At 43.0% G+C, this 27,069-nt stretch overlaps 1 protein-coding gene across 4 annotated transcripts; it reads left to right on the forward strand.

Annotated features, from left to right (window-relative positions):
* Positions 1-45: 45 nt before the first annotated feature.
* On the forward strand, positions 46-26,807 carry RBM5 (RNA binding motif protein 5). Of its 4 annotated transcripts, XM_042929436.1 has the most exons (25): positions 47-146; positions 1,503-1,573; positions 3,223-3,388; positions 4,172-4,327; positions 8,491-8,560; positions 9,051-9,124; positions 11,605-11,688; positions 13,070-13,130; positions 13,772-13,837; positions 14,097-14,257; positions 14,853-14,950; positions 15,554-15,641; positions 15,795-15,872; positions 15,954-16,026; positions 17,612-17,697; positions 18,097-18,181; positions 18,397-18,488; positions 21,344-21,505; positions 21,969-22,118; positions 22,202-22,273; positions 22,897-23,076; positions 23,362-23,436; positions 24,919-25,016; positions 25,095-25,224; positions 26,164-26,807. In XM_042929436.1, exons 2-25 carry the CDS (start codon positions 1,557-1,559, stop codon positions 26,287-26,289), a joined length of 2,448 nt encoding a protein of 815 aa, XP_042785370.1. In that variant the 5' UTR covers positions 47-146; positions 1,503-1,556; the 3' UTR covers positions 26,290-26,807. The 4 variants fall into 4 exon arrangements, with proteins under 4 accessions (XP_042785369.1, XP_042785370.1, XP_042785371.1 ...); XM_042929435.1 differs by having other exon boundaries at positions 46-146; positions 24,919-25,224; XM_042929437.1 differs by lacking the exon at positions 3,223-3,388 and having other exon boundaries at positions 24,919-25,224.
* The last annotated feature ends 262 nt before the right edge of the window (positions 26,808-27,069 follow it).

A 27,069-nucleotide genomic window follows, 5' to 3' on the forward strand; every position in this document is an offset into this window, starting at 1 on the left:
TGGTGGTGCGGGGGAGGGGACAGGCGCGAGGTACTGTGGGTAGGAGACGGCCGTCGGCCGAGGCGCCATTTTGTGAGGCAGCCGTAGCCTGTTGGAGATTCTGGGGCACAAAACCGCTACTTCTGCCACTTCGGTCTCTCTTGGGGGTAAGTGCGGCAGCGACCCATAAAGACCGGCAGTTCATGCTTTTGAGGCAAGCCTCGTGCAGCTTCCCTGACAGCTGCGGGTGGCGGCCGATCAGTCCCAGCCGCATCTCTAGAGTAGCTACCCGAAGCATTGGAGGGCCGCGCCCCTGCTCGCCGCCTGCGCTGTCAGCTCTCGGAGGGCGTCCTCCCGCCCAACCTGAGGCCCACTTTTTTTCGGGCGCTTGACTGTACCCCTGACGGAACGCATTTCCAACTCCCCAACCCAGCTGAATGTGGAGCCATCGCCTGTCCTTCGGGTACTTCTCGGGGGTGTCCGGCAGTTTTTAGCCGCCATCGCCCCGCAGCTGCACTTGAATCCGCCTATCCAGGACGTTGTTCGGTGAAGGCTGATCTGCGGGCTGGGAGCCTCTTGGGGTTCGGGAGGGGCATGTGCAGGCAGAAAGGGAAAGCCGGACGCCGGAGTGGGTCGCGCAGGCAGTGGCGCCGCCATCTCGGCTGCAATACCCCACGGAGGTGGGTCCAGGCACTGCCCGAGACACAAGGGGCGGCATCTAAGATTCTGCTCAGGACCTTATTTCTCCCAGGTGGTTCTCTTCCATTTATTAATTCAGCAAATGTTCGTTGAGCGCCTGCTCCGGAACAGGCGCCAGGGACGGCTGTAACTAGTTTCTCAGACCTCGCACGCATCGAACGCGGTCTAGCTGTGTGATGTTTTATTACCACCAGGGCGCTGCGGGGCCTAGTTGGTCGCCTCAAGGGCTTGTGGTGGTTATTGTTGCTGAGGAATTAAGTCGTGTCGAGGTTTGCTCTTGTCTTACTGAAATAGCTTTGGATCAGCCGTTACGTTATAAATGGAGTAGATTTCAATCAGCACGGCATTCTGGCTTCTAAAATGTTTCAACTTTTCATCAGAAAATACTGAATTTCATGTTGCTGCTTGTATTAATAAAGACACTTTGATTAATGTTTTGAAAAGGTCAACTACCCCGTTGGAGTTGCTTTGATTAGAACACAGGGAGCTGATTGCATCTCTGCCTTTTTTGCTTTGTAATCCTAAAGTAGGGGAAGGGAAGGAGTTTTTTTCCTGTATTCTTTTATGAGTTTGTTATCAAATAGAAAATCTAATATTTTAAAGTATGTCTTATCTTCCTGCTGTGCTCATTTCAGTAAAACCTTAGTGTGATTTTAATACTGACACTTGATTCCCACCTCCCTCTCCCACCTCCCCGCCACCACCTTGTATAATCACTGTTAATAATTTGATGAAATTCCAACCTCAGCAGTGTCCTAGCTTATGGAATGATGGTGTTAAGTGATCTCTCAAATTTTCAGTGATCAGTCTCTCTTATTTCCTAGAAAAAAACAAAATTTGAACCTTTTGGAGCAGAGTGCTACATCTTCAGTAGGACAATGGGTTCAGACAAACGGTAAGTTACTAGCGTACCTGTCTTTGTTCACAACATTTCATTGGGAAACTGAACTACTTGTTAAAAATTGTTTATCAAACAAATGTAAGTGACTATTTTGTGCCAGGCATTGCTGTTAGCCCCTTCATGAGCCTTGCTCTCACAAGCAGGTGGCTTAGTGAAAGAATTGAAGTACTGTGTGAACTCTGCTATATAAAAGAAGTCGAGGGTGCTGCTAGAACACATAGGAAGCATGTGTTTTCCTGGATACATCTAGGAAAGCTTCCTGGAGAAAGTAATCTTTAAGGTGAAGCCTGAGGATAAGTAAGAATAAAGGAGGGCAGGGTGGAGTGGTTCACTGAGAGTTCCCAGTGTGGAAAACAGCCTGTGCAAAAGCCAGGAGAGATCATACAGTCTGCCACTTTACATAGTACCCGGCTGTAGCAAGCAATCAGTGAATGCCAGTTCTTGTTAGTGTCCACTCCATAGCAAGATGATCCAGATTTATAGAAGCTCTGGACTATGGATTACATGAAAAATAAATGAATTGAAAAATTGCTAAAGAATTAGTAGAAAATTAAGATGACAGCATTTGGCTGCTCTGTCATCTAGGGATTCTCCCACCCAGACCATTTGATTTGAATACTCGACTTTTACTTATTCATTCCTCCTCAGTATTCAGGCTGGTCCCAGTGGTAGATCAAATCAAATTAACGGCCCAAAGAGACTCAGGAAAAGTTCTTGTCACGTGATGTCCTTGTTCTAATGCTGTGTTAGCAGTCTGTGATTCCAAATAACTTACTAAACTAACATTTACCCTTTTAGGGTTTCCAGTCCCTATAGTTCACATCATGAAGTAGCCCTAGATTACTTGTTCTGTTGGTTTCTTTTTAGTAAATTTGTATTCTCTAAATGAGGCACTTCTAAGCCTTTCCTTTGTCTTATCCTTACACGGTTTTATGAACCTGATAAACAGTTTATGAAAAAACTAGATCTTTGGTCAAATGGGATTAAGCCTCTTGTTATTAGATTTTCCTGTGAGACCTAATGCTGCCGAGTAACCAAAAATAAACCAGATGTTCTAGGAAATGATGTTCTCTGCTGGTGCTAGTTAGTAACAAATGAACTTGGTTAACTGCCTGATAAGGAAAAAAAACAAAAAACAAAAACTAATTTAATTCATCCAGGTTGTTGGTCCATTTCCCAGTAGTGTGATACCCTGGAGAGTGGATGAGTCAGAACACTCTCTCCTTTGAAATTGGGTGAAATGCTAAAAATTGCTTTCTTCCTATTTTTGATCACTAAGATCTGAATCAGGGATGGAAGGGGTGATACGTGTGTAGACTACAGGCTTGGGAATACGCAGGATAAACTTGGACAACCTGACCTTTGTAAAAAATATTAAACCCAGACATTTGATACCCATATTTTCAGATTTAGCATTATCTCCTGAAAGTTATTTTTTCCTTTATGTTTTTCCTTTATGAAAGTTGTTTTTCCTAGTAGTTGTCTTAATAAACTGGAATTTGGTGATCACATTTTGAGGGATACTTTAAACTATTTTGGTATCTTATAAACTGAGCTGTAGGGGTATGTGTTTTCTACCATGTTTTCTAAAGGTATAAAATGTGATTTACTTTAGAGTAAATGAAAATTATTTTCCCTGGCAGAGTGAGTAGAACAGAGCGTAGTGGAAGGTACGGTTCCATCATAGACAGGGATGACCGGGATGAGCGTGAATCCAGAAGCAGGCGGAGGGACTCAGATTACAAAAGATCTAGTGATGATCGGAGGGGCGACAGATACGACGACTACCGAGACTATGATAGCCCAGAGGTGAGTGGTCAGCAATTGGTATGAAATAGTTAGATTATGAATTGTATGCACAAAGCCTTTAAGATTCTGGAAATGAAATAAGTATACCAAGTGTAGAACTCTCTGTTGAGTATTATATTCAAATTCTATTATTCTGAAATCTGTTGAGATGACTCTAACCCTCAAAGACAGCTGAGCCTCTGGTAATAGAAATTACTGGCCAGGATTTACATAGGGCTCACCGTGCACCAGGCACTCTTTTGAGCACTTGACTTACATGAACTCGTGTAGGTCTCATTACAACTTACGATACATGTCTTCCCATTTTAAAGATGAGGCAATTGGAGCGTAATAATATGCCAACACTGTGCCTCAGATGCTACTTCTAAAAGTTGTAGTTTCAGTCACCATAGTTTTTTTCTCATTTCTTTTCTATATGTAAATAGAGCTTTGTTTAGAAGTAATTGTGTTGCCCATATAATCATGCAGGGCTTTTTTTTTTTTTTTCATGCATACAATCTTCATATTGTGACAGGTCATGTAGTATTTCACTGTGTGTTAGTGTACTGTACAGTGAGTTGTTAAACCGTTCTTCCTGAACTAATGGTTATGGCCCTTCTTTTTTTGTTGTTGTTTTTTTTTGTTTGTTTTGTTTTTTGTGTTTGTTTTAGAAACACTACAGTGAACATCATCATAGAGTTCCAGTATCCTCTCTGTTGTTCCTAAAAATAAATTCCTAGGGCCTGGATCAAAGAATATAAACCCAGTGTGATTTTAATTGTAATTTTATTTATTATAAATCAGAGAGAACGCGAAAGAAGGAACAGTGACCGATCCGAAGATGGCTACCATTCAGATGGTGACTATGGCGAGCATGACTACAGGCATGACATCAGTGATGAGAGGGAGAGCAAGACCATCATGCTGCGCGGGCTTCCCATCACCATCACAGAGAGCGATGTAAGGGGAGAGAGCAGTTATCATGAGCAGTCCAGTAGGCACAACCGATTTGGAACTTCTGCCATTTTTTGTGCTATTGTTTTATCTCAAGCTAACATCTCAGCTAGTGAAGTATATTTCTGTCTTTAGGATGGAGTTCTTTCAACTTGGTTCAGAAGTTAATTACCATTTATATTTAGACTTTGAAGCTCAACGTAGAGGAGGTCTTGTTCCTTCAATAGCCCTTAGAAGGTAGTTTTTTATTTTTATTTTTATTGAATTGGTTACTTACTCAGTGAGGATGTATCAGCAAAAACATTTTCTTCATGATCTGGCCACCTTTGATTTGATGAAAATTATACTATCCATTTGAGACCTAAGAACCCTGTTGAAAAGGAAGGCCATTACTTGGCTCCCCACTCCTAGAACTGGCCAACAAGGGCCTTGGTATATTGGGCGCTGATTTTCACTGGCATCTCTGGCCCTCACCCATTCCTTCTAGCCACATCCACCACCTGCCTCCCCTGCAGGCCACTTCAAATATGTTCATTGTTCTACCAGTGTGCCTTTTTCTGCTTGAAGTCTCCATTATGTGAAGCCTTCCCTGATCTACTAGGCAGACTGGTGTTAGAAGAGGTCCTGTTGAAAGAGGTTCTGCAGAATGTCCCGGTGGGAGGAAAAAGAAAGAAAGAAAAAGGGCTGCCTGCCTGGCTCAGTTGGTAGGGTATGCTACTACTGAACTTGGGGTTGTGAGTTCAAGCCCCATGTTGGGAGTAGAGGTTATTATTACTTAAAGTTTACTTATTTATTTTGAGAGCGAGAGCAGGCATAAGCAGAGGAGGGGCAAAGAGAGGAGAGAGAGAATCCCAAGGAGACTCTGTACTGTCAGCTTGGAGCCTGACTCGGGGCTGGAACTCCTGACCCTGAGATCATGACATGAGCTGAAACCAAGAGTCAGACTCTTAACCAACTGAGCCACCCAGGTGTCCCTGGAGTAGAAATTTTTTTTTTTTTTTTTTTAATGTTTGTTAATTTTTGAGAAAGAGACAGAGACAGAGTGCGAGCCAGGGAGGGACAGAGAGGGAGACAGAATCCAAAGCAGGCTCCAGGCTCCAATCTGTCAGCACTGAGCCCGAGGTGGGTCTCGAACCCATGAACCGTGAGATCATGACCTGATCTGAAGTCGGACAGATCTGAGCCACCAGATCTGAGCCACCCAGGTGCCCCCCCCCTTTTTCTTAATGTCTCTGGAGGTTTAAGGGAGGTTTTATTAGTGGAGGGTAAAGAAGGGTTCCAGGGAGATCTTAGTTGAACTGATTTTTGAGGGATAGAAAGAAATGTTTGGGTTTGGTGGAGAACTGGGGGAAAGGTGTAGACTGTACTTCTAGGCAGTAGGGTAACATAAGCACACCTGGAAATAGATTCTGAATTTAGTCAAGGCCTTGAACCAGGTTGATTTGGCTGATGTTAAAGGCTTTTGGCAGGGGTGAGGGATGTGGGAAGGTGCTGTTGAGGCCAGGCTGTGGAATCTTTAAAAGCCCAGCTAAGTATAAAGTTACTGGGGCACCTGGGTAGCTCAGTTGGTGTAAACACTAGAGCTTCTGACTCTTGATTTCAGCTCAGGTCATGATTTCATGCTCAGCATGGAGCCTGCTTGAGATTCTTTCTCCCTCTGTTCCTCTTGCCCGCTTGTGCACGCACAGTCTCTCTCTCTCTCTCAAAAAAAAAAAAAAAAAAAAAAAAAAAGGTACTAAGGGCTTTTCCTAGTAGCTGCTAAGGGCTTTTCCTAGTAGCAAAAGCTATGCAAGTTAGAATGTTGGAGGAAAGAATGGGTAGACAGGGAAGGCAGAGATGAGCACAGGTAGGGGCAACGGTGGGCATGTAGAGTAAGATGCAGGAAATGCAGGAGGAGTCCATTTAGGAAAGTTTGCTTGTTAAGCAGGTTGTTCCCTTGAGTAGCCTGCTGACCTGTGATCCTGGGAGTCTGCAGAGGAAGTGAGTAGTAGCATGGAGAAGCAGTGCTCTAGCTGACTTGGGGAACCTCCCTGCTGGCAGTTGAGGCAGCAGGTTGGCAAACAAGATTGTAATGCTTTTGTATTTCAGGCTTCTTCAGGGAAATAGAATCGCCTACCATAAGAAGGCTGGTTTTCAAAGTAGAATTTCTCAGGCCCCCAAATTATGTAGTATTCTTAGCAGATTCATTTGTTGAGGTTTTAAAACATTTTAAAATTATAATATTTAATCTCCTGGACTTCAGTTTATCATTTTCATTATTGTTTTATCTTTTTTTGTTTAGCCCTCCCTCCCCCTGACTGACATGAACTGTTACAATAACTATCTTTAGTTACTATGTTACTGTATGTTACTGTTACCACTGCTTTTGTAGTAACTATCTTTAGTTATTCTGATGACCAGTTAGTTATTACTAAGCATGGACCTGAGTCACATGGTGGGGTCTGGCTCTGTGTAGAACTTCTGCTCTGTGGAAAAAATAGACATAGTCGATTCTCTTTCTTTGGGGTGGTTATGGTCAGTTTATAAAGTCATTGCAAATAGAATACTGAATACTGAACTATCACTCCTAGAGAAGATACAAAGTTAGGTTCCTGTGAGCCTCTGGTCACAACATTTTCATCAACAGATCAATACATAACCTTGTTTCAGGTGCATTTTGGTTTAGAGATACCTTATTTAATATATATTGTTGATTCATAAACCTTGAACTCACATCTAGCCACACTGTAACTTGTGCCTGAATGAAGCTTGTCTTACATACATATTTTTTCTGTAAGGGACATCATAGCCTTCTTGCATTCAGGAACACTAGACAGAAACTCCAGCACTACATTTGGAGAGCCATTTTATTTTTTATTTTAAATTTTTTTATTGTTTTAAAGCACAAGTGGGGGAGATGGCAGAGAGAGAGAGGGAGAATTTTAAGCAGGCTTCACTCTCAGCTCGGAGCCCAACACATCGCTTGGTCCCATAACCCTAAGATCATGACCTGACCCAAAATTAAGGGTTGATGCTCAACTGGCTGGCTCAGTTGGTAGAACATGTGACTCTTAATATCAGGGATTGTGAGTTCAAGCCTCATGTTGGGTACAGAGATAACTTCAAAACAAAACAACTAGGTAGATATATGGATAGTGAAATCAACCAAAGGTACAAAAATGTGATACACTTGGCACTAAATAGATAGTGAAAAAGATACTTGCTTACATTATGAAAGCTGAAACCAAGCAAAACATCACCCCGGCCTGGGACAGGTGCATCAAGTGACTCAAACCTTTCTTTCTCCTGCGTATGTCCACAGATGACTTGGAAGTGCCAAAAGTATTGATTTGGAGTTACAAATTTCAGTGAATGGGCAAATTTGCAAACACAGAATGCACAAATAATGAGGATCGACAGTGTATAATCCCATAGCCTTTGCACGTAATTATGGAAAGTTGGAGACTTCGTCTCACAAATTTGGCCCTGGTTTTTTTTTTCCTAGGGGTATTGCTACCTGGCATGATTGATAAAGAGATTAGGGTATTTCATTGCCTTTTGTAGTAAGGGCTTGGTCTGACATCAGTAACAAACCTTCTAGCCCAAATTCATTTTTCTAGGACCAATTATTGCTTGACCTATTAGGAGCCTAGGAATGTTATGAGCTTTGTTAGTTTTCACCACTAATGTAAATATAAAAATTATTTCTTTCGTATTGTGCAAAAAATGTTTGAGAGAGTTCCTTGTGTTTTTGGCTATTGATTCTTGATCATATACTTCAGAGGACAATAGCACATCCTTTGCCTCTTCTAAATTTCATTTTCTTTCTGGTCCTTTAAACAAAGGACAGCAAAGTGAGACTAGAGGAGAGAAGCTTGCAGGACAGCATGCCGTGGGCAAGACTGTTTATAACATAAATACTTGTACCTCAGGGAAATCCCCAGGCAGCATATAAAGAATGCATTTGAGGAAAAAAAAAAAAAAAGAATGCGTTTGAGGCTGTTATAATGCATTTCATTTCTGTGAGAAGCGTTCCCTTTTTTCCATGTTTAGAATAATTGCATTTTGGTGATAGAAGTTAAAAACTTGGCTGATTAAAGCAGTTAATGCAGTTCTTGGTCCTTGAATTTTCTTTGATGTGGAATAGTTTGTGGCTGAAGCTTTAACTATAAACGTGTAAAACTCTGCAGATTCGGGAAATGATGGAGTCCTTTGAAGGCCCTCAGCCTGCGGATGTGAGGCTGATGAAGAGGAAAACAGGTGAGAGCTTGCTTAGTTCCGGCGGTTCTGGCTCTCTTCCCCATTCCCACCTCAGCCCCTAAAGACCATCCTGATTCCCCCAGTCTTCAAGCACATGAATTCAGAATGAAAGGTTTGCCATGGCTAAGGAATGTGACTCTTTGAAAACGATATTAGAGAGCACCTGAGGACCTTTTTAAAAACTTTGTTTTTAGGGGCTTTTTTTTTTCCTTCGGTAAGTAGTGATTTATAAACTCCTTGTTTGACTGTTTGTAGTCGGTTGCATGGTTACTTTTTAAGCGTGGAATCAAATCGAGTGGCACTTAGTTCAGGCGGCTTGGTTCCTTGCCATGGCAAAGTATCAAGAAGATCCCCAAGTCAAGTCACATTTGTAAAGCTGCTTCCCAATTGGCTTTGTCACGCAGTGTTGAAGCAGTGGGAGAGAGATTCACCTGTTATAAAGGAACTGACTAACACGAGTATCCCGTCTATATCTGAATGCTGTCTCTAGGTGTAAGCCGTGGTTTCGCCTTCGTGGAGTTTTATCACTTGCAAGATGCTACCAGCTGGATGGAAGCCAATCAGGTTGCTTCACTCACCAAGTCTAGATATTCATGAAAATGGAACAAGTCTGTACAATTTAAAAAAAAAAAAAAAAAAAGGTTGAAGGAGTGGTTTGTTCCAAAGGAGTGATTTTTTTTTTAAAGAAAAGCTTTGTATATATTAAAATTGATGTTATTAGAATAAATAACAGCAGCAAGGACTGCATTGCAGAATGTGCTCTGCCTTTAAACATGGCTGCCTGGCAGGACTTTGTTAATCACTGAATACCTGTCTGGTGATTACCAAAACATATTAATGTTCCCTTTTCCCCTACTGATTATGTTCCTATTCATTATGTCCATTGAGAGTAATCTTAAAATACCCAACTCTCGATTCGACAGTAAAGAGAATATAGTAGAAGTCTGCTACTGGCATTTTGTAAGTGATTCCTTATTTCTACTTGGAGACCACAAGCCTCCTGGAGGCATAACTGTTCGTATGGGTCTTCAGGACTATTTAAGGACCTCCATGGAATTTATGAACAATAAGTCTGATGAGATTAGCCTGGGAGCTAGTGTCCTGCTGCTGTCTAATCTAGTTAAACTGGCATTAACGTTCTAATCTCCCTGAGAATGCCTTTTAAAGTCCATTGAAAGCAAATCATTGATGGTTCTTTGATGTAGCATTAACTGAAGTGTTCTACAGTTTGTCAAGAAAACGTTCAGTACTTGGCACTTCAGTAACATTTTTTGCCAGAACTCCATAGCACAGTATTGAATGCCTTAACCAAATGCGTTCTGAGAAGTTTGCTTAACTCATTATGTTGCTTTTCTGCAGCATTTTATTTGTCACCCATAAATAAGAGTTACATTCTTTAGTAATATAACAAGACTCACTAATGGGGGTATCATTTTGATTGATTTGTTAGATTTTTAAGCCTCTCATTTTCTTAACCCAGAGGTGACAGCCTGGTCTTAACAAAAGTGAAGCTTCATTCATTTCATACCATGGACATCATCCTAGTAAATATAGAATATAAACACAAGCTTCATGTGAGTCTGCTTTCTTGATGTGACAGCATCTTTTGATGCAGTGGAGGTATCAGAATGACTTGCCTGGGAGTTTAAAACTCCAAAGAAATTAAAACCCACGAGACATTTTAAAAAATCTCCACAATTTTAATGTATACAAAGCTAAGTTACTATGTAATATTTCATTACAATTCAAATTCACTCCAGAAATAAAAGGCTAATAGGATTAGGGACTCAGTGATAGTTTGGAGTCTCCCCCAGCACACACCCCTCCTACTGGGATGATCTATTGACATATCTCCCAGCTTCATTTTTGTTTCTGTACAACACAGTGAGTGGATGGCCCTTCAGCTTTTTCCTTCTTGGCCAGACATGCAGTCTTGCCTTTAGATAATGCAGAGACAACATTCACAGCATGTCTTAACTCTTCCAGGATTTGCAAGAACCAAATTGCTCAACAGTATGTATATTTAGAGGGGTTAGACTCCTTTTAAAAATTTGGATATCTAACCTCCTACTAATTCTGTTCTGATATTGTCAGAACATCCCATTCCCTCCTCCCTCCTGCCCCCCCCCCCATAAAAAAAAGAAGAAGAAGAAGAAAAGATGCTCCTGTTAAATGAAGGCTCTTTGGGGGCAGGTGCTGGATATACATACTCTTGGCTAGACTGATTGAGCTTGGAGTTTTCACCTTCAAAGTTGATTCCCTTTTAGTCACATGGTTGACCTGAAGGGTAAGGTGGTGTATGCATTTATAAACTCTTCCAACCCCCCTGAAGAAACTTCATTGGCCTCCTGGTTACTCATCCTGAAGAGAGTACCATGTATTTCAGTGAAAAACACATCCATCACTTAGGACGTGACATGGTTTCAGTTGGCAGGAAGAAATCTCATTTAGCTGCTTTAGAGTGGATGGCATTCAGAATAGGCCCTCCTAAGAAAAAGTTGTAACCAGATTCCCTTTAAAAATGAGCTCCCCTCCCCTCGTCCCCCAGAGGACAGACACATGCTAAAGCAGGAGTTTGGGGAAAGGGAAAATAGAAAGGCTTTTACTTTACATAAGGACGGGGGACTGGGGGAAAAGTGAAGCGAAGCCCAAGGACACCATGCTGAGGCTAAAGTAGGCAATCTCAGAACTGGGAGAGTTGTGTCTTCTGCTTTTTGAAATAGACTGTCACTCTCGGGCAGCCTGGCAATGCTGAATGTTAGGACTTCTGTCTCTGCTGGAGACACGGCCTGGTGCATGTCAGCGGTTAGAGTTTGGCAGCTTTCTCAGCACTCCCTGACTCCGTTTACCTTTACTCCGCATCCCATTCTCTTACTGCCTATCTGAAGGATTGGATGGGCAGAGTATAGGTGGCGGTGGTTGGTCCTCCCCGTATGTTGTCCATTTAATTCCAGAGCACTGATTTTTCCGAAGTGTGCTCTGCCCTGGGAAAATGGACACATGTTCCTCACAATGGGAATAACTAGTTACTTCTTTTTTTACAGAAAAAGCTAGTGATTCAAGGAAAGCACATTGCGATGCATTATAGCAATCCCAGACCTAAGTTTGAAGATTGGCTTTGTAACAAGGTAAGCATGTGTTCTTCCCAGATAGACCAAACTCCTTCAAGTTTTGTTTTCTCTTTGTCTGTCTGAACAAGGAAGCTAGAAAGTATACAATCACCAGCTTTTATCATAGGGTGATTTTCCTGGTTCATGACTTTTCTTTTCATCCTCCTGTGCCAGTACTAGAATCCCTAGAACATTAGAGATTTTTTTAAGATCCAGGTTCTTGGACACCTGGGTGGATCAGTCAGTTAAGCCTCCGGCTTCAGCTCAGATCACAATCTCAAGGTTCGCAAGTTTGAGCCCCACATTGGGCTCGTACTGACAGCTCAGATTCTGTGTCTTCTCTCTCTCTTCCCCTCCCCTGCTCACACTGTCTGTCTCTCTCTTTCAAAAATAAACGTTGAAAAAAAAAAAAAAAGATCCAGGTTTGGGTTGCCTGGGTGGCTCAGTAGGTTGAGCGTCTGACTCTTGATTTCAGCCCAGGTCATGATCTCACAGTTCATGGGTTCGAGCCCTGCATCAGCCTCTGTGCTGACAGCGTGGAGCCTGGTTGGGATTCTGTCTCTGCCTCTCCTCCACTCATGCTCGCTTGCTCTGACTTCAAAATAAGTAAATAAATATTTGGGGGGAGATCCAGGTTCTAAGCTCAGTGTTTCAATTAGGATTTTAGGTTTGTTCCACTTTACTGTTTCTTGATTTCTAGAGCTCTCAACTTGTGGCATAGTCCTTAATTACATTAACAGAATCCTTCTGACTCTGCTCAAGTTATGTAAGATCCGTTATGGTTCTGTCAGGGCACCTGGCTGGCTCATTCGATAGAGCATGCACCTCCTGATCTCAGAGTCGTAAGTTCAAGCCCCACATTGGGCATACAGCTTACTTAAAGAAAAAATAATAATAATTAAAAGAAATTCAAAAGCAGAAGTATTGTAGTCCTGTCAGCATTGCACCATTTGAGCTTGCCATTCTGAGAGTATTCCGATTCATTGTTCTTCACGTCTACTGTTTCCAGAAGGGGGCTTGACAGTATTCCGTTCACATCTTGCTTGTGTGTATAGAGTGGTCCATATAGTGAGTGCTCTTCTGATTGAAGAACAAACTTTGCCACTGTTTGCTGTAGGGTTTTTGGGTGAACTTAAACTTTCCCTCAACTTGATAAAAAGGGAATTCTATTTCAAACTATGTCAAGATTTGTTTTTCTTGTTAGAATTCACATACTGAAACATTTTACATTTAAAATTTTTAGGTGAATGCCCTTTTGTCTTGGTTATATGTTATCACTCTGCTTTTTTATTTGCTTACTGGGACTTGTCCATGGCCCTATAGCCCCTAACCCACTTCATCACTAGTAAGCCTGGCCTACTGTGAGAAATAATTACAGAGGAAACTTTTTTTCTTCCAGTGCTGCCTTAACAATTTCAGGAAAAGACTAAAATGCTTCCGGTGTGGAGCGGACAAGTTTGGTAAGCCCAAACTCAGCTATTTGGAATATGCATTGAAAACCTGACTAATTACGGGGGCACCTGGGTGGCTTAGTTGGTTGAGTGTCCAACTGTTGGTTTGGGCTCAGGTCATGATCTCATAGTTCATGGGTTTGAGCCCCAAGTTAGGCTCCATGATGATAGCGCACCCCTGCATGCACACTATTTCTCAAAAATAAACTTAAAAAAACAAACCAAAAACCTGACTAATTAGGTTGTCTGTGGTATAGATTGTAAAGCATTTCAGGAAGTAACTCGTGTATCTTCTGTAAACTTGCTTACCTTGTGTTAGGGAGATGCTTCTGATGACTGTGTGTGCAGAGAGTTCCTTTATTTTCCAAAATTAAGTCTGCTCACTGGTTTGCATTTTGAATCTGTTTTTCTGTAGTACCGAGGTAATGTCAGTCCTCTCCGGCCCAGTTTCTGCATTCCACATGTATCGTGTCAAAATTAATGGTGTTTTATTATAGCCACAGATGGTTTAAAAAGAGAAAAATGGCTACTACATTTGCTTACAATTAAAACTTCGGGGTTTGAATGTATTTCTTTACTAAAAAAAATACTGGTTTATTATTTGTTTGTCTTCAGTAACTGACTCCCCCTGTCTCCTCCCCTTCTTGTAGACTCTGAACAGGAAGTGCCCCCTGGAACCACAGAATCTGTTCAGTCTGTGGATTACTACTGTGATAGTAAGTTCCAGTATATTCTTGGCCTTTATGGTATTACTTGACCTCAGTTGGGAGTTATTGTGCTCTTACACTTTTTTAATGACCAACATTAGCTTTAGTTTATCCCATGAAAGATTGGTTTTTAGAATCTTCTCCATGTCAAAGTGCAAGATATACTAGGAACCTCCCAAATGGATTTATGTGTTTGTACTTGAGCCTGCCTTCAAAAGTATTGGTGGTGGTAATGCACATACATGTGATTTGTCCCTTTCACCTCCAGCAATCATACTTCGAAACATAGCCCCGCACACTGTGGTGGATTCCATCATGACAGCGCTGTCTCCCTATGCATCCTTAGCTGTCAATAACATTCGCCTCATAAAAGATAAACAGACCCAGCAGAACAGAGGCTTCGCATTTGTGCAGCTGTCCTCTGCAATGGTGAGCTCACTGAATCTTCTCTTTTAAAAGAAACTGGGCTTGGAGCACCTGGGTGGCTCAGTCAGTTAGGCAGCGGACACTGAGCATGGAGCCTGCTCAAGATTGTCTCTCCCTCTGCCTCTCTCCTCTGTTCATGTTCTCTCTAGAATAAAATTAAATAAACTGGGCTTTAAGAGACAAATGTGGTTCATCTAAAAGTAGTACTGTCTGTAAGGCTCCTGGAACCCAAAGTTCAAGACTACGTAATGATAGTTATTGTAGTGCTAAATTAGAGGACCAGTTACTTTGATAAGTGGTAAAAATAATGCGTATACCTGTGAATGATTCGCAGAACTGAAGTTTTGAGCCACACTTTAATTTTTCCTTCTTGCTTTTGTTTTAGATTGATTTAGCATTTACTCCTTTAATAATACGGAATGCCTTCATGTGCTGGAGGAAAGAGGGCTGTATTTTTTCCTTGAGGTTTCGTGTGTACAAACAATTAGGAATTACTGTTCTTTTTTAATAGAAAGCTGTATTTCTTTGAATGGGGTAGGTGGTAGGGAGAGATTTTAAATTATAGGACAAAATGGTCTTTCTTGACCTTCTCCTTCAGGATGCCTCTCAGCTTCTTCAGATATTACAGAGTCTCCATCCTCCTTTGAAAATTGACGGCAAAACTATTGGGGTTGATTTTGCGAAAAGTGCCAGAAAGTGAGTAACTTCATTGTCCTTATTTCAAACTGCTGTACTTGCACAGCTGCCCAGGGATGCTTTGCTGACTGTACCCTAAGCCCATGTTCTCCTCCCTGAGACACAATCCTCCCTGGTTGCCAAGGTCAGGAGGGAGTCAGCTGTCTTTCTTAAAGCATATTCTTTCCTGTCCTGAGGAACCAGTTGCTGGAAAACTACAAAGCAGGACAGAGGCAGACATGGCAGATGGGTTGAGAATATGTGCTATGCAAACAGCTTCAAGGTGGTGCAAACCCATCTGGAAATAATCTTTTCCTTCCAGAAGCTTCGTATAGAGAAAGCTTTAGTCTAGAGATATAAATGTCCCATTTGAAGTGTCATTACTCATCCAGCAGATACCTTACTAGATGGCAGGATACAGAGTAAAATGGTGACACTACAGAGACATTTGCCCACTGAGGAATTGGCCCATGGAGACCCCTTTCTGCTCTGAAATGAGGCCTTGCTAGCATTTGAGAGTTCCCAACAAAGGCTAGAGTGAATTGATGTTTCCTTGACAGTATGGGAGCATGGATAGGAAGCATACTGAGATAGAATCACATGCTTGGATTTTTGTGGTTTCAGAGACTTGGTCCTCCCAGATGGTAACCGGGTCAGCGCCTTCTCTGTGGCTAGTACAGCCATTGCTGCAGCTCAGTGGTCATCCACCCAGGTAAGATAGGTATTTTTTGTCAAAGTAGTGTGTTGGTGCCCAAATTCACAGAAGTGCCTTAGAAGCTCTCTAAGGACAGTTTTAGGGAGTACTTCCTGGCTCTTGGTGTCTACTCAACTCACCTGTGTGTCCTCTTCTTTTGACATGCTATAGTCTCAGAGTGGTGAAGGAGGCAGTGTTGACTACAGTTACCTGCAGCCAGGCCAAGATGGCTATGCCCAATATGCTCAGGTAGGTAGATTTGACCAACATCCACCTTCTCTCCAGAGCATGTCTGAGAACAGCAGCTTTTAACAGTGCACTTTTCTTCAGTACTCACAGGATTACCAACAGTTTTATCAACAACAAACTGGAGGATTGGAATCTGATGCGTCATCTGCATCAGGTAGTAAACTTCATCTGTTTTACCTTTTGTTTAAGTAGCTGTGGTTGAGGAGATAGAACTAGATGTCCTTGGCGCTTGGAGGGCTCAGTTGCTTAAGCGTCTGACTCTTGATTTTCCGGTCGTTAGATTGAGTCCTGCAATGGGCTTTGTGCTGTTAGCACAGATCCTACTTGGGATTCTCTCTCTTTGCCCCTCCCCTGTGTGTACTTGCTCACCCGCGCATGCTCACGCTCGCTCGCTCTCTCTCTCTCTCTCTCTCTCTCTCTCTCTCTGTCTCTCTCAAAACAAATAAATGTAAAAAAAATAATAATTAGATGTTTTAACTAGACCCCAAGCCAGGAGTCCATTTCCCTGCGGGGGGGGGGGGGGGGGCGGTGCACATTCAGTGCTGTCTCCATGTGCGTAAGGTTCTGGGGAAGATTAGAAGTACTTGAGTCTCTGAGAGTGTGAAACCCATGTTGTGATGAGTATTCGTTCTTGGAATTCAGCTTTGTATCTCCCCTCTCTGTGTTGTTTGGAGTCATGGGTGCCCACATAGGTTCAAATGAGCAGGGAGGGTGTGGCCCTAGATTCTGGTGACCAGAAATCAATCACAAGGGTCATTATAAGAAGGCCTTGCTTTACTTTTTGTTGTAGAATTCTAAAAGCTTTATGGTTAAATCTTTTCTCAACCCCAGATATGGATTCCTCTTCCTTTTTTTTATTTAAAAAAAAAATTTTTTTTTTTAACGTTTATTTATTTTTGGGACAGAGAGAGACAGAGCATGAATGGGGGAGGGGCAGAGAGAGAGGGAGACACAGAATCTGAAGCAGGCTCCAGGCTCTGAGCCATCAGCCCAGAGCCTGACGCGGGGCTCGAACTCATACGGACCGCGAGATTGTGACCTGAGCTGAAGTCGGACGCTTAACCGACTGAGCCACCCAGGCGCCCCAGCCTCTTCCTTTTTTTTAGTTGTCATACAGAATATTTAACTTTGTGACATTCTAGTAGGATTATAAAAATGAAAGTGTCATAGGTTCCAGGATGCTTAGTAGGAATTAAGAACTGATACATCAGGGCACCTGAGGCTCAGTTGTTGACCGTCGGACTCTTCATTTTGGTTCAGGTCATGATCCCACAGTCATGAGATAAAGCTCTACATCAGGCTCTGCACTGAGCATGGAATCTGCTTAAGATTCTTTCTGCCTTTGTCCCCACCCCCGCTCATATGTGCACATACATTCTCACTTGTTCTCTCTAAAAATCACAAAATAGGGGCACCTGGGTGTCTCGGTCACTTAAGCATCCGACTTTGGCTCAGGGCATAATCTTGTGGTTCATGGGTTCAAGCCCCACATCGGGCTCTGTGCTGACAGCTCAGAGCCAGGAGACTGCTTTGGATTCTGTATCTCCCTCGCTCTTTGCCCCTCCCCCACTCATTCTCTGTCTTTATCTCTCCAAAAAGGTATATAATAATAATGATGATAAATAAGTAACTGACCTCACAACGACAGAAGGCTAGTTTGGGTATTACAGATAAAGATATTTGGCTTTGAGTTCATTGCCTTGGCCCTTTCTAACCCTGTGTGCATCATTTATCATCAGGCACAGCAGTGACCACCACCTCAGCGGCTGTAGTGTCCCAGAGTCCCCAGCTGTATAATCAGACCTCCAATCCGCCTGGCTCTCCGGTAATCCTGTTATCCTAAATACAGAACTGGAGATTGTTGGGGAAACTTTATTTTGTTGTACACGTATTATCCTTTCCTGCTGTATGAGCCAGGATTGAATAATACACAGACATTCTGACCTTACTTCTCTCTGTTTGGTAGTATTAGATAATGAAATAATTTGGAGTGTGTATTTAAAACATAAGATTCCAAACAAGGGGTATTTATACATTCTGCATGCTTCGACTTGACCTTTAGGAAGAAAGTTGTCAGCATGTGTTTTGCTCAAGGATTGCCTTAGATCATTGCTACAATGTGTCTGTCAGGGGAGCCCTTCCTCCTGGATGGATGATTGCAGTGATTTAGTTCTCTTAAGAGGCTTTACAGTTGAAATTATATTGAAGCTGCTGTTCTTTCCAGACTGAGGAAGCACAGCCTAGCACTAGCACAAGTACACAGGCCCCAGCCGCTTCCCCCACTGGTGTAGTTCCTGGTACCAAATATGGTAAGCCAAACCTCATGGGGCTGTTAACAGTTGGAAGGTCCTAGTTGTTGTCTGTGTCTAGTAAGAGTTCCTCTCCCTTTGTGGGTGTCAGAGGGACACTTGGGGATATGAGAGAAGACGACCATTAAGGCCTGCTGCATCTCCGTGGCTTAGAATTTGAAGTAAAGCCAGTTTCTTTATCTGGAATGACCATGTGCTGGATTTTGTTTTTGCAGCAGTGCCTGACACATCCACTTACCAGTATGATGAATCTTCAGGATATTATTATGATCCGACAACAGGGCTGTACTATGACCCCAACTCGCAGGTAAATGCAGTTTTCCTCCCCAGCGTCACTAGAAATATCTTTGTTTCACTTAGTCTGTCTATGAGGCATGAAACGAAATACCTTTTGCAAAGGAGCAAGTGACCCAGATTAGTTTTAAGTTCTTCAGAACCACCAAGATGTAATTTCTATTTTAGGATTTTAATTTTTAAAGGTTAAAAAAAGATGTTTTCAGGTACAACGTACATACAGAAAAATACACGAGGGGCGCCTGGGTGGCTCAGTTAAGCATCCAATTCTTGATTTCAGCTCATGATTTCACAGTTCGTGAGTTCGAGCCCCAGCCTTCTTGGATCCTCTCCCTCTCTCTGCCCCTCCCCCATTCATGTGCACTCGCTCTCTCTGTCCCTCTCTCTCTCCCTCTCTCTCAAAAATAAATAAACTTCAAACAATAGAAGAAAAATATACAGAGCTGAAGTGTACTTTTCTTTGAATATTCATATGTATACACATTCATATATATCAGCACTGAGAGGAGAAAACATTCCTGGCATGCTGAAGGTTCCCTTATGCCCCTTGTCAGTCAGTACCCATCCCCTTCAGTAACCACTAGTCAGACTTCTAGTACTACCGTGGATTAGGTTGTCAAGTTATTATAGGTGGCTGTTAGTCATTATGTAAAGACCTAGATTGAAGTTTCAAATTGTGGTTTCTCTTCCTATGTATTTTTTAAAACTGAGATGAAATTCACATGACATAAAATTTACTTTTTTTTTTTTTTTTAACATTTATTTATTTTTGAGACAGAGAGAGACAGAGCATGAACAGGGGAGGGGCAGAGAGACAGGGAGACACAGAATCTGAAACAGGCTCCAGGCTCTGAGCGGTCAGCACAGAGCCCGACGCGGAGCTCAAACTCACGGACCGTGAGGTCATGACCTGAGCCGAAGTCGGCCGCTTAACCGACTGAGCCACCCAGGTGCCCCTTCACTTTTTTTTTTTTTTAAGATTTTATTTTTGCATAGGGGCGCCTGGGTGGCTCAGTCGGTAAGCATCCAACTTTGGCTCAGGTCATGATCTCGCAGTTTGTGAGTTTGAGCCCCACATAAGGCTCTGTGCTGACAGCTTGGAGCCTGGAGCCTGCTTGGGATTCTGTGTCTCCCTCCCTCTCTGCCCCTCCCTCGCTTGTGCTCTCTCTCTCAAAAATAAATAAGCATTAAAAAATAATTTTTTTCAAAAAAATTTATTTTTGCATAAACCCAGCATGGGGCTCAAATTCACAACCCATGAAATCAAGAGTCTCATGCTCTACTGACTGAGCTAGCCAAATACCCTTAAAATTTACCCATTTTAACCATTTAGAATGTATAATTTGAATATACTGGCAATGTTGTGCTCCCATCACCACTAACTCCAAAACATTTTTTAAATTTATTTTTAGTAATCTCTGTACCCAACATAGGGCTCAAACTCATGACCTTGAGATGAAGAGTTGCATGCTGCTACTGACTGAGCCAGGCACCCCTTAAAGTTTATTTGTTTGTGTGTTTGTGTATTTATTTTGGTAATCCAAAATACTTTCATTGCCCCAAAAAGAAACTGTGTACCCATTAACAATCACTCCTTTGTCCCTCCTTACCCCAGTGACCACTATTTGCTTTCTGTCTCTACAAATTTGTCTCTTCTAAGCATTTCATATAAATGAAGTCGGATGACATGTGACCTCTTGGTGTCCAACCTCTTTTACTTAACATCCTGATGTTTTCTTGAGGGTAGAAATTAGCAGATCTGTGGGGTGATGTTTTATTTTTAGTAGTGGTAGATTATTTTGAAGAGGGAAGGCAACACTAACACTCCATAAATAAATAATTACTTATGACCAGGAGCTGTATATATAGAATAGGAAAATAAGTGCTTTTAACAGGTACTTGGTATTGAGAGCTTGTGGTTTCTGAGAAAGGTGTGAAGCAATGAGGGACCCACCTGAGCAAGCCAAGCCTTGCGTGGCTCTTCCGCTCCTCTTGCTTGGTGAAGAGGTGAAGTCTGACCATTATCCAAGCAGTTCTTCTTAGTGGCCATGTTTTTGTTGTGACTTCTGTGTCTGACCCATACCACCTTCCCTAGAAGAGACATGACAGATGTCTCTCCTGGGTCCCTGCTGAGTGAGTAGAGCGAATGACTAAGGAAGAAAGAAGTGGAGAGATAGGTGCTACCTATCTCCCATTGCAGTTCATCCGACATAGATCAGATCTGGTCTTCCAGGCTCCCAAACTGGCTTTTTACAACCCTGTGTTTGGTTACCTGGGTTTCCAAAGGGTTTTGATGGTTGGACCCAGTAATGAGCTGTTAACTGGTCGTCACAGAGGATGTGTGATTTAAAAACTGCTTCTGAACAAGGGGAGTCTGGCTGGCTCATTCGCCAGAGCATGCGACTCTTGATCTCAGGGTTGTGAGTTTGAGCCTCACGTTGAGTATAGAGATTACTTAAAAAATAAAATCTTGGAAAAAAATAAATAAATAAGTAAAACCTCCTGCTGAACCACTTGTTCTGGCCTCCTGGTTTGTATAAACAGTTTATGGAAAGGAGTGAGACACATTGCTCTTCGGGTGCCCTCCAGGCCCACGGATTAGATTAATGGTATTACACTGCTGAGAAACCATATTCTACTTTTGTCTAAGAAGTTCCGTACCTCTTCACTGGCCAGTTCATCATCCTCACCACACCAACACATACAGCAGCTTCTCTCTGAGCAGGAGATACTACTGCTCTGCAACATGTTTTATGTTTATATGTTGAATTTTTTTTGACAAAACAATTTTGTGTGCCTTTTTGACAAAATGATCCTTTAATGGTTTGACAAAGCAGAAAGTCTGCATTAATTGTGCTTTGTTTCTAGTACTACTACAATTCCTTGACCCAGCAGTACCTTTACTGGGATGGAGAGAAAGAGACGTACGTGCCAGCTGCGGAGTCCACCTCCCACCAGCAGACGGGCCTACCTCCTGCAAAAGAAGGGAAGGAGAAGAAGGAGAAACCCAAGAGCAAAACAGCCCAGCAGGTGAAATAATGACCCAGCCAGGGGACTTCGAGGTCTTTCTGGGGTATTGGGCTTAGTTTTTTTTTCTTTTCTTTTCTTTTCTTTTTTTTTTTTTTTTTTTTTTGAGTTGTGGCCTCTCTGTCAGCTTTATTTGGATTCTCAAAAGCTGGGCCACACGTTTAATTTACATTAAGTTCATAAAGCATTTTTAATTTTTTAGTTTTTGTCAGTTGCCCATATACATACTTAGAAGGAAGTATATTCGGGAACACTGCACAGGCTTTCAAGCAGTATTCGTTAATGATTTTGATTGTATGCAATAGTGTGTCATGAAGATATTTGTAGGTAGAAGTAAGGGCAAAGGGGGTTTTGTTCCAGAGCACGTGATTGAGGTGAGATCCTTAATGGCTTCTTACTGTGGCACAGGGGCTGACTATTGTCTAAACTCACATACCTAAATGTTTTTTTTCATGGTTGTCATTAGATCGCTAAAGACATGGAACGCTGGGCTAAGAGTTTAAACAAGCAGAAAGAAAATTTTAAAAACAGTTTTCAACCTGTTAATTCCTTGAGGGAAGAAGAGAGGAGAGAGTCTGCTGCAGCAGATGCTGGCTTTGCTCTTTTTGAGAAAAAGGTAACAGTAGCAGGAATGACCATACTTCTTCATGGGAACTTAAGTAAAACTTGAGGCTTATGACTTGTTTCTCTGTTTCCCAGGGAGCCTTAGCTGAAAGGCAGCAGCTCATTCCAGAATTGGTGCGAAATGGAGACGAGGAGAATCCCCTCAAAGTAAGGAAGGACCACCAGTGTTTTAAGGCCATTTTTGGGTTTGTGTCTTCCTGTGATTCTCAGCTTCATCTTGGCTAATGTGATTCCTACTTAAAACTGGATGTGGTCACTGTTGGTGGGTATTGAAAAGCTTCTGCACATAGAATCCATGTCTAGGGCTTTATTTTCTGGGTGAAAGCCAGTGAGATGGAGCATTGAATGAAGGCTGCATTTGAATTCCTAAGCTCAGTTGAGTTTTATTGCATTTGTAAATAGAGGGTTTTAACAGTTTGGAAAGAGAAAATTAAGGCAATAAAAAGTGTTTTACTTGATAGATAATGGTCTGGGTGGGCCATTACCCTGATCTGTCTTATTTGGGGTTTTCATCTATAATGAGTAGCTTGAAAACAACCATCCAGGAACTTTTCCTGGGCCCCAGGAGTTTGGTGCCAGCAGGCTGTCAGGCCCAGCACTTGAGGACCTGACTGTTCTGTACAGCCGGATAAATGCAATTTCACTGTTGAAGTATGGCATGGGGCATTGGGAGTTCTCACACATCTTGTATTACACGTTGCTTTATCCAGATACATAGTCATCACTGCTTCCTGCTGTACATTTCCAATGACCCACCCTTTTGTCCCCAGAGGGGTCTGGTTGCTGCTTACAGTGGTGACAGTGACAATGAAGAGGAGCTCGTAGAGAGACTTGAGAGTGAGGAAGAAAAGCTGGCCGACTGGAAGAAGATGGCCTGCCTGCTTTGCCGGCGCCAGTTCCCTAACAGAGACGCCCTGGTCAGGCACCAGCAGCTCTCAGACCTTCACAAGGTGGCCATGATTCTCTGAGCTGATAAGAGGCAGGGAGGGGAGGCAATGAGGCAATATGGGTGCCCTGATGTTGAGTGAATGCCTTTGAGAAGACTGTTCTGATGGTAGTCTGTTCTACATCATAGAGTGGCAAAGAGCATGGCAGCTCCATATACACCAGGCTCTGGTTTTCATGCCGTAGTGTGTCGATTGGGCTTTGACTCTTAGACTAAATAGGTGTTGATAATGTCATTTCAAATTAGGATGGTCCGAATTCTTACTACGTCTGTCAAATCTCTTGTACAGCAAAACATGGATATCTACCGACGATCCAGACTGAGTGAGCAGGAGCTGGAAGCCTTGGAGCTAAGGGAGAGAGAGGTGATTGAGGGTCACTGTGCCACTAGAAGGAGTATCTTGTATTTGCTTTTAGCATTTATTTGTAGCACTTAATTCCAGGTCCCAGGGGCAAGGTAGGATTTGTCATACCACATGTCACCTGGCCATTGTGGCTCATTTCAGGTTATAGGTGCTTTGTGAGCACTCTGCATCCTCTCTTTATGAGGGTGGACAGAAGCACATCCTCAAGGTTGCTCACAACTTGTGAATGCCAAATACTTACTGGTGAAGTATACTGGATTTTAGTAAAGAGAAGGTGATCTCTTCTGGCCTGCAACGAGGGAGGCTTCAAATTAGGCCCAGAGGATATCAGGGCATAAGACAGACGCAGTGATACAGAAGGAAGTAGTGGGCAGGACTGGGTTTGGGGTGAAGGCAGCAAAAGCAGGTGAGGCCAATAATGGACAGGCATTTGATGGTTCATGAGGCAAGTTGAGGGCCAGCCAGGCTTTAAAAAGAAATTGAGGGGGCGCCTGGGTGGCTCAGTCGGTTAAGCGTCTGACTTTGGCTCAGGTCATGATCTCACAGTCTGTGAGTTTGAGCCCCGCGTCGGGCTCTGTGCTGACAGCTCAGAGCCTGGAGCCTGTTTCAGATTCTGTGTCTCCCTCTCTCTCTGCGCCTCCCCTGTTCATGCTCTATCTCTCTCTGTCTCAAAAATAAATAATAGTTAAAAAAAAAATTAAAAAAAAAAAAAAAGAAATTGAGGGCCGTTGGTTAGAAATCAACCAGTGGGCAAGTTACTTGAAATTTTTCACCACGTGATAATTTTGTAGTTCGACTATCTGTAATTAGGGCTTTTGCTTTTCTGTTATTTTCCGCTGTTTGTGGTGCCATCTGTCCCTGGAGATGGGCCTGTCCCAAGTGGTAAGAGGAATGGCATCTCTGCCCTGCTCTTCCTCTAGGACCCTGGGAGGCTGTACCCACAGCCTAGCAGTCTGTTGAAGAGCTTGACAGGTGGCGGCTAATTAAATAAAATTCCTTGTTGGAGATGTAGGTGGGCCCCAGATTCCACACACAGTTAATCCCTACAAACCGACCCTTTTTTCAATACGTTTTTTTTTTAAGTTTATTCATTTTTTTGAGAGAGGGTGTGCGTACACGAGGAGAGAGAGAGAGAGAGAGAGAGAGAGAGAATATCCCAAGCAGTGTCCATGGCTCCACGCTGTCAGCACAGAGCACGACGCCAGGCTTGATCCCATGAACCCATGAGATCATGACATGAGCCAAAATGAAGAATCAGACGCTCAACCAACTGAGCCACCCAGAGGTCCCCAAATGTACCATTTTCGGTATTGAGTGCAGTAAGGGGAAAAAAACAAAAGTGTTAGGTGTTTCAGACCACTCAAAAAGGCCAAACTCCAGACTAAGGAAGTGTCTGAGGGTGGTAATCACAAAGTCTAGGTGCATTAGGTTGTTGCAGCTTCAAGTCTGAATGTCTTTAGCAGCGTTTTTTCTCGCACGTAGATGAAATACCGAGATCGAGCCGCAGAAAGACGGGAGAAATACGGCATTCCAGAACCTCCAGAGCCCAAGCGCAAGAAGCAATTTGATGCTGGCACTGTGTATGTGTTGTGTACCTTTTCCACTTCATTAGCAGGGGCTGTGGCTGTGTTAAGTAACTGTGTGTTTGCCACTGGCAGGAATTACGAGCAGCCCACCAAAGATGGCATTGACCACAGTAACATTGGCAACAAGATGCTGCAAGCCATGGGTTGGCGGGAAGGTTCAGGTTTGGGAAGAAAGTGTCAAGGCATCACAGCTCCCATCGAGGTAAGCAGTGACATTGGGCTTCTGTGGTTTGCAGGTTTATTTTGGTGATGAGATGAGGTCAAAGCACCCAGACAGCCTGGGACCCAGGGGCCAGCTTTACCTTTACCATAAAGGGCCATCTCCTCTGGCAAGCCCAATGGAGTCTGGTTCCCGGCCGCCCTCCTTTATGTCACTCTTCTTTTAAGATGTCATTTGAGAGGAATGGGTGTGGTACCCTACTTGATTTTTCTGGTCTTTGGTTTTTTTGGGTAAAAGCTGTCTTGAGAACTGTATATTCCTATGTCCTGTTAGAAACAGCCCCTTACTGAACACTAATTCATCCAGATAGCTTAGATTAGGTTTTTTTCAAGGTACACTGTGCTTTAATTTCTTAATCACCATGTAGGTGATCTTGGTTATGTATAAAACAAGTTACGATTTAGTAGGATTTTTATCCATGCTAAGAAATTTTTTTAGTTGCTCAGAGCTCAGATTGAGATGTAATCTCAGGATCAGGAGTCCCCCACCCACTGGCCTTCTAGACAAGAGCACCACCAGGGACTGTTCCTTCTCTAACCTGGCAGCCCAGCTTAGGTCAGACTCCTACAGGCCATGTTTATCTTGTGCAAGCCAGTTCTGCCATCGGGGTGTCCTGCTACAATCTGCCCATGATTACCAGACCTTCCTAGGCTTCAGTGGAGTATTTTGGGGCCCTTAATAGGTACAGAAGCCTGCTGAGCAGGCACTGGGGGACAGGGTTGGGGGATGTGTCTCCATCTGTCTGTCTTCCTTAGCACATTTTATTCCTTCAGTCCTTAACCCTACTCCAGGTCTCCAAAACTTCCTCTCTTCTGTCCCCTGGTGGGTGGTCCTTTTCAGTTGGGAGTCTGCTGGATGAGCAGGGGTTGAAGCGGTCCACACCCTACCTGCCCTCTGCTGACAGAAATTCTGTTCCTCTAGGCTCAAGTCCGGCTAAAAGGAGCTGGCCTAGGAGCCAAAGGCAGTGCATACGGACTGTCGGGTGCGGATTCCTACAAAGATGCTGTCCGGAAGGCCATGTTTGCTCGGTTCACGGAGATGGAGTGAGGTTCAGAGAGAGAGGGAGGGCAGGAAAGATGAGCTCCTCGGAGCACAAGGAGTGGTCCATCTCCTGAATTCACTCTTAGCGCCTGTCTCTTTAAGGGCATGCCTTGTGCTGTTAATAGTTTTTAGGGCGAACCACTCCATTCTACAATGTTCTCCCACTTAAAGGAGTTCCCCTTATATGGGCTGTCTGGTGAATGGCCTTCCTTCCTGCCAGAGGGCTTGTGAGCTGGCCAAGGGGACAGTGAGTCTTTTATACTTCAGTGTACATAGTGTAATGTAGTGTGTTTTACATGTGTAGCCCATGTCATGGTCCGTCAGCCCCTCTCATTGCTAGGGGGTGTTGAGATGCCCTAGGTGGTATGTGACACCAAAGCCGCCTCTGTCATTTGTTGTGCTGTCTTTTCTTGGCAAAAGCCTTGTGTATATTTGTATATTACACATTTGTACAGAATTTTGGAAGATTTTCAGTCTAGTTGCCAAATCTGGCTCCTTTACAAAAGAAATACCTTGAAAAATGAGTGTCTGCGTCTCTTTATTCTTGGGTGACCAGGTGTGCAGAGCGTGTCTAAGCCAGTCAAGCCTGTTGGTGAGGTAAGTGTGTTAAAAGTTATTTATAAATAGTATTTTATGCTGTTTTCCTTTCCCCAACCTTGCTCCGATTCTTAAGTTCAAGAGTTTGCTAACATGCTTTAAAATTCTTCATGGAAACTCAGTCATATCTGAGTCAGCTTTTCCACTTGCAGTTTCTAAAGACCAAAGTGAGTATGAGCACTTGTGTTT

Source organism: Panthera leo, chromosome A2 (assembly GCF_018350215.1).
Source record: "Panthera leo isolate Ple1 chromosome A2, P.leo_Ple1_pat1.1, whole genome shotgun sequence".
Classification (NCBI taxonomy): domain Eukaryota; kingdom Metazoa; phylum Chordata; class Mammalia; order Carnivora; family Felidae; genus Panthera; species Panthera leo.